General features: G+C 41.0%; 1 protein-coding gene across 2 annotated transcripts; it reads right to left on the bottom strand.

The window, feature by feature from the left end:
- Nucleotides 1-394: 394 nt before the first annotated feature.
- On the bottom strand, nt 395-8,918 carry usp20 (ubiquitin specific peptidase 20). 2 transcript variants are annotated; one of them, XM_079582982.1, is made up of 26 exons: nt 8,768-8,918; nt 8,421-8,525; nt 8,163-8,216; nt 8,007-8,069; nt 7,751-7,891; nt 7,524-7,626; nt 7,381-7,450; nt 7,157-7,270; nt 6,980-7,058; nt 6,394-6,898; nt 6,163-6,312; nt 5,967-6,079; nt 5,129-5,301; nt 4,875-4,969; nt 4,769-4,802; nt 4,649-4,694; nt 4,389-4,569; nt 4,173-4,299; nt 3,917-4,086; nt 2,744-2,825; nt 2,566-2,674; nt 2,224-2,326; nt 1,728-1,796; nt 1,497-1,668; nt 610-1,420; nt 395-576 (listed from the first exon to the last, which is right to left on the bottom strand). In XM_079582982.1, exons 2-24 carry the CDS (start codon nt 8,496-8,498, stop codon nt 1,508-1,510), a joined length of 2,820 nt encoding a protein of 939 aa, XP_079439108.1. In that variant the 5' UTR covers nt 8,499-8,525; nt 8,768-8,918; the 3' UTR covers nt 395-576; nt 610-1,420; nt 1,497-1,507. The 2 variants fall into 2 exon arrangements, with proteins under 2 accessions (XP_079439108.1, XP_079439109.1); XM_079582983.1 differs by having other exon boundaries at nt 7,524-7,623.
- Between the last annotated feature and the right edge of the window lie 55 nt (nt 8,919-8,973).

Raw genomic sequence — 8,973 nt, 5'->3', positions numbered from 1 at the left:
ACAAACCCACCCAGCCACCCATTCACGTTCTGTCCTAACCATTACCAGGGCGCATGAGCCCAACGGGAAATCACCCGTGCCGGTATCAAGGTGCTGCTCTCCATGCTTCAGGAACTTCACCCTTAGCCTAATAAAGCATGTTTCTCTAAGGGGCCGCCCTTCCCCGCAGACCGAGCCGTGGAAAGGTTTCAGGTCCGATACCGGCCCCTTGTAAGCCAAAGGTTGGGGAGCACTGAAATAGAGTATGATACGAGTAAATACTACTGTAATGTGGTTCTACGCTTTACGAAGCTCCAGTGGGCTGGGCCAACTCAGTCACCTGCCGCTCGGCTACTCCGAGGCAGGACATTATTGCGCAATCTTTTATTTTAATCAGTCAGAGCTAGTTTGCGCTCCTTACGTTTTTCCCCCGGCCAAATCAGAAGACTTGCACCACATGAACAGGGCTGAATGTAAAACCTGGAGGAAATGCAGCACATTTACGTGTCACTTATGGTTTACATCGCTAAAGGATGGACCAGAAAACATCAATGGTTTAGCGCCTCGCTGCTCAACGCTATCAACAACTGAAACGCTCTAAGCTAACGAGCAGCTCGCTGAGTGAAGCACTTTTCAAGACTTTAGTCACATGACCAGCTGTAGTGAAACAGCGTAGTGCTTCAGGAGGAGTGATACAACCTGCAGAGTGCCTGTATTTTACTGAAAATGTATTTAATTTATAAGATGTGGAAAATAGACCTAATCTTGAAGTAGTAGTAGTACAGCTTAATTGTTTTATGCAAGACCCTGTGCCCTTAAATTTTATTCCATGTTCCACATATCAAGTATCAGATGCACTTAGAGGGGTGTGAGTGTGCATGCCCCTGGAATTACCTTGACCTAATCTGAGTTTGTGCAAAGACAGAGTAAAAAATCTCAAAGCATTACTGTAAAACTTTTTTCTAAGACTTCCATGCTTTTTTTTCCTTTTAAATCTAGTTTGAAAATCTTTTTTTAATTTTTTTTTTTATGCATGTACATGTTGAGGAATATATGTCTATTTTCTAAGCCTCATGAAACAAACAGCCTTTTGATTCCTGAGGGTTTGCAAACTATTTAAGGTTTTGAGGTGCACAGCTTTAAATACAATCACTCCCAAGTAGCAATTAATTCATAGTTACATGACAATATGACGTCAAGTACATCTTTATAAATTTGATTTTATTCTCTCTGTGTTACTGCTGTACTTGGCAGCTGACTAAAAAGATTTTAATCATGTGACACTTTGTGGACCTGTATTGTCAATAAATAGTAATTTTATAATGCTCTACAATACATTGCTACATGAACAAGTGCTTACAACACAGCTTCGTCAAGAAGGTGCAAATTCCTCAGCGTCTTGTCAGGACAGGGGTGGAAAGCAAGCCAAGCAACCTAAGATCTGAAAAGAATTCATGTCATTCTAACATTTTACACCGTATACATGTATTACTTGGTAAAGCAGACAAAGCCCAAACCTCCTGCTCTCTCAGAGCGCTCTGGTCTCAGCCTCAATCTTCCTCTCCCCATGAAGACTCTCATTGTCAACTGGTGGGGCCACTGTCTGTCTGACGGCAATCTCAGGACCTCCACCATAAATACACAACAAATACTGCCAAGTCTCCTCTGAAATCTGACCATAGTCTGCCCCTAAGAAAAGACAAAATGCTGAGCATCTTTTTTCAAACAATTTAAACTTTATAGTCTACCTTGCTTGAGTTGTATGTGTCCTCCTTTCATGACACCAATTTTACTGTTGTCGATGGGACCAGGTGGCTCTGAAACATACAGTTGATATTTAGGGAAATTATACATAAATAAAAATAGCCCATTTCTTCTTGAATGTTTTTTTTTTTCTTTTGTTTGCATTTACAAGGGTGGATCATTTCCCAAAATGTCCTCAAAGTAATGTTGATTATAACTGTCCCGCCCCCCCCACCCCTATTTTCTTTTTAATGTGGATACAAATATAATTCACAACAGGATTTTGTTTAAATTAATCTTTCTTGACAGTTGTTGTCTCTTTCTTTCCAACTATTCAATACCACTTGCAGTATTTCACAGAACTAGCCTATATTTTGCAAGTCTCCAGAACTGTGCGTTTTCATCATTTGTCCTGATAGCCTGTGGTCTTAAGTGTGCTGCCGGCTTTATTATAACTCATTATAATTAACCTATGTCCTCTTTACGCTTGCAGAGGCCTACCGTTGTCTTTGCCTTTCACAAAGCTCTCCCACTCTCTAAACCACTGCATGCTGATGCACAAGATCACAGTCGGAGCCTCCTCAGCTTGGAACTCTTTGTTCAGCTGCAAACAAGAAAAAGATATGCACCGTCAGGGTCTGATGTGGAGAAAGTGCATACTCATAATATCGAGCTGTGCTGTATTACAGGGTGAAAGCAAAGTCACCTAAAGATGAAAAGTGGAACCCTATGATATTAATACAAGAAAATCCACTTAGGCACGTGATCCAGAACTAACTTTAAAAATAAAAGAGCAAACACAATGCTTACAATACAAGGATGACAAAATGTCCAAAATGTTACCTTAATGAAAGTGTCTATTTCTGTTTTTCTGCGTTTAGCCAAAGCTTCGATCTCAACTTGGCAAATGGCACACATGTACAAATGGTTTACAGCAGGGCCTCCACCAAAACTACAAATTAAAGAGTTAGGACCGTTAAACAGGCAAGTAAAAAGTCAACTAGGATTATAAGAATATTACCTTTTATAAACATATTCCCAAACATTCTGCGGGACTATAACCACCAGGTCATCAATGTAGTTGTATTTATGCGGGGGAATTCCTGCAATGATGAGAAAAAAGGCCTTGTTTCAGGTACACAAAATAGCCACAGCCAGACTCGACCAATAAAGTTTCTTAACCAACAGTAAAGGGATATTTCAGGATTTTTGACATAGGGCCTCATTTCCTATTAATCCATAATGTTGTTGATTTCTGGAGATTTTTTTTAATTTTTTTAAATTCATGCAGTCCTTATATTTGAGTTTAGTGGTGCGAGGCTAGTGCTAGGCTAGTGCTAGGCTAGTGCTAGGCTAGTGCTAGGCTAGTGCATGTCTATGGTAACTAGTAGCCTGCATTAGTCTGACCCAAGCACAGTGCACCTGAGGCAAATCACTTATAACGTCAGACTACCCACATAAATGTCTGTATTGACTGAATTATTTAAATATACATTTTTAAATATAACCATTTTGCATTTAAAAGAACTTTTGAGCAGCATCAGCTTCCTGCTTGTAGCTACGCAGCGGCGGAGTGATCTGCTAGTTTACCAGATCTACAGTAGTTTGTTTACCTGCGGCCGCCATTACTACACGTGGAATTCACAAAGGAGCTTTCTACAAATCAGATATGGCAACGTTTGGAGGACGACCCTATGATTTTGAAGAGGTTTGTAATGCAGGCTACTAGTTACCATAGACATGCGCTAGCCTAGCACTAGCCTAGCACTAGCCTAGCACCACTAAACTCTTCAAATATATGGACTGCATGAATAAAAAAATATACATATATATATCTCCAGAAATCAACAACACTCTGGATAACTAGGAAATGAGGCCCTATGTCAAAAATCCTGAAATATCCCTTTAAGCCTGAAGATAAAGCTCTAGTCCAGTGGTTCTCAAACTTTTAACTGAAACAACCCAGTTTTGAGTCTGCACTGGGTGTAAAACTTAGGTGTATTAAGTCTAAACCAGGTCTAGAATTGGGCTAAACTAAAAGTATCTCTAAACAAGGACTAAGACGAAAGAGGACCTCCTATTTAAACGAATCAATCATAATTTATTCCAGAAATGCAACGTGAAGCTGCCCTCATGCCACCAGTGGTCTCTGTCCCATAGTTCACATCTCTAGTCTGTTCGCCTCTTTACGTACCTCCGTGGTGGCAAAGGAATGTGTGGTTGCTGATTGGGCCAGGTTCAGCAAAAGTGTTGAACTTGTTAAGCCACTCTCTGGAGATGTAGAACTGGAGAAGACTTGGCTCCTTCATATTGGCCAGTGCCACCACCTTCTGCCGCTCTCTAATGGACTCTTCACTACTTTTCCTGTGACACAAGTCCATAAAAGAGCATTAATCATTGATTTGTAATGATTGTCTTTCGTATGGTTTCTGGTTGTGCTGCTCGTTTACCTATAAAACAACACATAGGCCTCTGCATTTTGTACCACAGTCTCATGGACCTCTGTCACATACTGATCATCAAACTCATACCATTGGCCATTGATCACATTCTGACAGTATGCTATGTAGTGTCCACCTGCAACAAACCAAATGCAAAAAGTTACAGTCTACGTTTGTGTAACAACAGGATTTGTCTGTGTTAATGGTAAATAACGTCATTCGTACTTCCTGCAGTGCCATGGTGACAGATAACTGACAGCAGATCATAAGTGCTGACTTGGGACGGACTCTCTTTGGCCAAGAAGGGACGCATGTCGAGCCCCTCCAATGGGAATGATACATGATTACCGATCTTATATGAATACATGACCTCGTGCCGGAAACGTTTGAGATGAATGCACAAAATCTACAAAAACAAAGAAGCAAAAAGCACATTTGTAATAGTGCAACAAATTGGAACAATAATAATAAAGACAGATATGTACCTCTGGAAGTTTGAGCACTTTGCAGTACTTAACTCCATTTCGCAACCTGGAGACAAACAAAATGCTATAAAAGGTTTGCACATTTAACATAGAAAAAGTATATGTTTGGTAAACTCCTACTTTTTACATCTTTCACAGCTGTACATGTTGTCTCCTAAAGAAAACACAAGTGTAAGGCATTAATTTGTCCACAGATGAAAAGCATGGAGTGATTAAATATGTTTACCTTTAAGCTCATCCGCAGCAAAAAAGGCAGCAAGGCAATCCTCAAGAGTTACCATAGGCCCCCAGAACCAAGTAGGAATGCACGACACTACAAATCTATTTAAGAAAAAGGTTTAGTTGATTGATCCACCACATTGCATATTGATGCAGATGTGTAAACTGCAGAATCCATCTTACAAAGTATACTATTCCTCCTGGTAACATGTGTCATATGAACATACACATTTGATTTCATACAATAACACAAACACAAACCTGCGTATGGAGTCCATTATGTAGGATATCCAGCCCTGGGACCCGTAGGTTTCGGGACACACTCCAGTCTTTACTGGCAGGTTTTGATGAATGGAAGAATGGAGCTTGGCCAAGTCTTCTTTGCCAGGAATAGGGAGGGACAGGTCCTGAAAAGTCTCCACTGTGGTTGAGACCTGATAGACCATATAAGAGAAGGAATATATATATATTAACTAAGTGTAGATTTTGGACAGACTAACATTTTACTTTACAGGGATTTAAATCTCCTGCATTGGCGAAACTTGCACAACATCAGTCACTTCAATTCAAACAAGAGGAACTTTACATCTCATGAACTCATGGCTAAAATGTATTTGTCTCCTTTATATTTGTCCAGCTGAATGTGCACTCTCTTTTGGCACAGTTGTCCAAGCAAAAGATGTAAGAATTCCTCTTTTAAAGAAGAACTAAGTAACTTGTAGACCTTAATAAATCCTTTTCGTAGTCCCTCTGGAGGTAAAACAAGTATTAATGGGATGATTGGGGGGTCTTTCATCTCCCCCTGGTGTCTTTGGCCAGAAAACCACAGTTTGTACATGTAATCACAAAGAAGAGGCAGAACAGGCTAACGGGAAAAGCTAACTGCAGGCTAGCACCACTTTAAAAGTAGCTACAGCCAAGTTTGAGTGAAAAAAATATCTCCATTATGTAATTGGATGTACAATATCCCTCTGTCCCTTTGTCTTTTCTGTCAGCGTAGTATTTACTCTCACGGATACTATGACACCTGCTGTGGCACTTATGGCCTCTAAGGGCATGAGTTACTTAGCACTGCTTTAAAGACTTTACTGGGACTTACCCGGTCACAGGTCAGACACTGGACCAGACTTAGAATGGAACCGTCGAAGATGTCAGAGATCACGCTGCGATAATGGGACTGTTTCCTTTTTCTGGAACTGAGCAGCAATTGGGCTGAAAGACATTGTGACAACGCGGTTATAAACATTTACCACTGAAAAGTCACAACAAGCCAAAATCATTAAAAGCATCAGTACCTCTTTTGAATGAATAGGCAGGTCCTACAGAGCGAACAGGGCTGGATCGGGGGGGACTACATGACAGTTTGGGATGCAGCTCTTGAATGGTTCGCACAGGGGTGCAGGGGATCGACTGTGGCTGCGTCATTGCAACTTCATTATCTGGCTCTGGAACACAGTAAAATACATGATGCATAATGTGGGACAGAGAAAAATTGGGATAAATATTTATAGAATGTTAATAAATACCAGATGTGATGTTGCTCTGGCTCAGCCCCTGTGCAGTATTTGACATTTGGTCGTTTTCTTCATTTTGGACCTCAGTGTTCGGGTTTGAAGTCGCCCCCTCTGTGTCCTCTCTGTCAGGAGTGTCATCCTCAGCTGCTGTATTAACATCTGCATCTTCATCCATCTCCTGAGAGCCTCCACGAAGAGGAGAGCCAGAAACCCTCCTCTCCTTCAGCCTCTCCTTCTCAGAGATCTCACCAGTCGGACTGAGAGCTACAGTGGGTGTTCTTACGCCATCACAGTCGTCCTGCAAAAGTGGTTCTCCATCGCACGCGCCCCCACATTCACCCCGGTCACTGCTGGAACCAGAGTCGCATGACAGGAACTCATCCTCAGACGGGGAGCGGTCTCCATCTCGTCTGTCTTCTACGTCACTGCTGTCTCCAATCAAGGTGCACTCCGTTAGCGGCTCCTTCAACTCTTCGTGTAGCTGATCCATCAAACAGCGCAAGAACTCTTGAGTGTCCTAGGGCAAAACATGACGGAAATGCTTTTTGACCCACAAAGACTAATGCTGTAGTAGCGAAGAATTTTCTTGGACATATACCTGCTGAGCGTAGCCACGAAACATGGGATTTACCAATTTTATTCCATGAGAGAGACTTGTAGGGACAACATAACTGAGCCTAAAAAATGTGCATTATGTGTACAAAAATAATAGGTTGTTTATTACTTAATTAAATGCAATTTGTAATGTTAAACAATTGCTTCAATTATGAATTACCGTTTTTTATGCCAAAGTTCGGAGATGAGTTTATGGTAGCTTTTGCAAAGAGCTGGCTTTTTATCTGTCCGCACTAAACCACTGCAGTCTATGAAAAACTGTGTGAGGGGTGGACTAAAAAGGAATAAAAAGAAAGCGTATTACAAACAAGCTCTTGAACATCTTATTAAAATCATGTGAATATAAAAGCCCTAAACTGAATTGCAGCTCTAGCAGAAATTTACCAGTTTGACAGAGCTTGAAGGGCCGCATTCATATAACAGGAGTTTCCAATGTTTTTCATTCCCGTGAGTCCTGCAAACAGAAGCAGCTCATTTCAACTGTTACATTGTGTTTTTATGTTTGTAATGTATTAAAAGTAATTCACCCCTGGGTTTAAGCTCATCCTCCTCTGATTCAGAACCTTCTTCTTCTGCCACGGCGATCGGTACAGCCTTTAGCGGATGACCGGCTGGATGATGTGCGGACTGCTGGAAACATTCAGATTGAAGCTATAACTAGTTTGCAGAGAATATAATGTTTTAACCATGAGTCTGTGACAACTGCATGATGCTACTAATACCAGAATACATTACTGCGGTGGAGTTACTCTACCTGTTCTGAAGCTTTACAGTGATGAGGGACCACTGGCACTGGCACCAAGGCAGGCCTCTGATCCAGAAACACCTCTCGTTCACACACATAACACCATATTCTGAACGTTGTCAGATTCACTGTCAGGTTGTGTTTCTTTGCCTGGAACGGGTTAGTCAGTCAACAGGTGAAAATGATTATTTTTTACATATTTATAGTTGTGACTAGTCAATCGCAAAACTAGAATGGACAGCATTGGAGCGTGGCAATATTTCACCTGGGCATGCAAAGTACTGTGATCAGAGAAGGATTCTCCACATCCAATATAGGAACAGTCATTCTGCAGAGGAAATAAAACAAAATGAGCGTTTAATTTGCAACAGCCCTGACAGTAAAAGAATGAATCAAATTGAATCAACCACAATGGCCATACCTGTAGACAAGCCCACAGATTTGGGCCACCTGCTCCACATGACTGGCACGTACCCTGAAGTAAAAAAAAATAAGGAGCATAGCACAGTCTTTAACACAACATTGTGGTTATTTTAAAATTAATAGGAAAAATATATGGAGAATAGTTGTCTGACACAAAAATAACTTTAAAACACGTGTTTTGTGTACATTTATTTTACATTGTTTGTTTCTGTATTTATTTACAATTATCATTATTATCTCCTCTAACAATAACAACCTTAGATTTCTGAAGAAGGTCATCCCTCGTCACCTCTCCAATGCAGTCCAGATGAGGGCAAACGTCCTGTTCAGCCATGGCTACTCGGTTTTTACTGTTTGTGCACTGTTAAGGCAAGAAGAGTGATGTACATCCCAAGCTAAGGCAGGCGGCTAACGCTAGCAAGAGGGTCTTTTGGTTACAAACTGGAAATGGGAACTGTGTTTGTATTTCATTTAGGGAAAATCACAAATTGACCAGCTGTTTTCACAGAGTAGATTCAACGTAACACCTTGAGAAATGATACAATAGAAGACCACTAAGTAGCTAAAATATTAACTAAAATGCAAATGAATAATGTGTTTTACCCGCAAACGGAGAGGTCACGTTGATTCTGCCATTCTCCATTCTGACACAGTAAATCTCACATATTGGAGAAGAATGAGCCTGATAGCAGGTTAATAAATAAAAAGGCAAAGGCAAAGACAGACGGTTTACATCAGCGGCCCGTCATCCCAAACAAACCCGCCCCTCCCCTCCCCATGCAAACACAGTCACGTCAAGCAAAACGCAT

This window comes from Gobius niger, assembly GCF_951799975.1.
Source record: "Gobius niger genome assembly, chromosome: 2".
In the NCBI taxonomy this organism is placed as follows: domain Eukaryota; kingdom Metazoa; phylum Chordata; class Actinopteri; order Gobiiformes; family Gobiidae; genus Gobius; species Gobius niger.
This window is presented reverse-complemented; position numbering and strand designations above follow the sequence as displayed.

Bases quoted from the DNA above. Each gene is read 5' to 3' on its own strand.
- usp20 (XM_079582982.1), bottom strand. From the start codon at position 8,498: ATGGCTGAACAGGACGTTTGCCCTCATCTGGACTGCATTGGAGAGGTG. The intron at 8,217-8,420 runs GTTGTTATTGTT...TTTTTACTTCAG, and splicing joins ACCTTCTTCAGAAATCTAAG to GGTACGTGCCAGTCATGTGG. The intron at 6,313-6,393 runs GTATTTATTAAC...ACTGTGTTCCAG, and splicing joins CCAGAGCAACATCACATCTG to AGCCAGATAATGAAGTTGCA.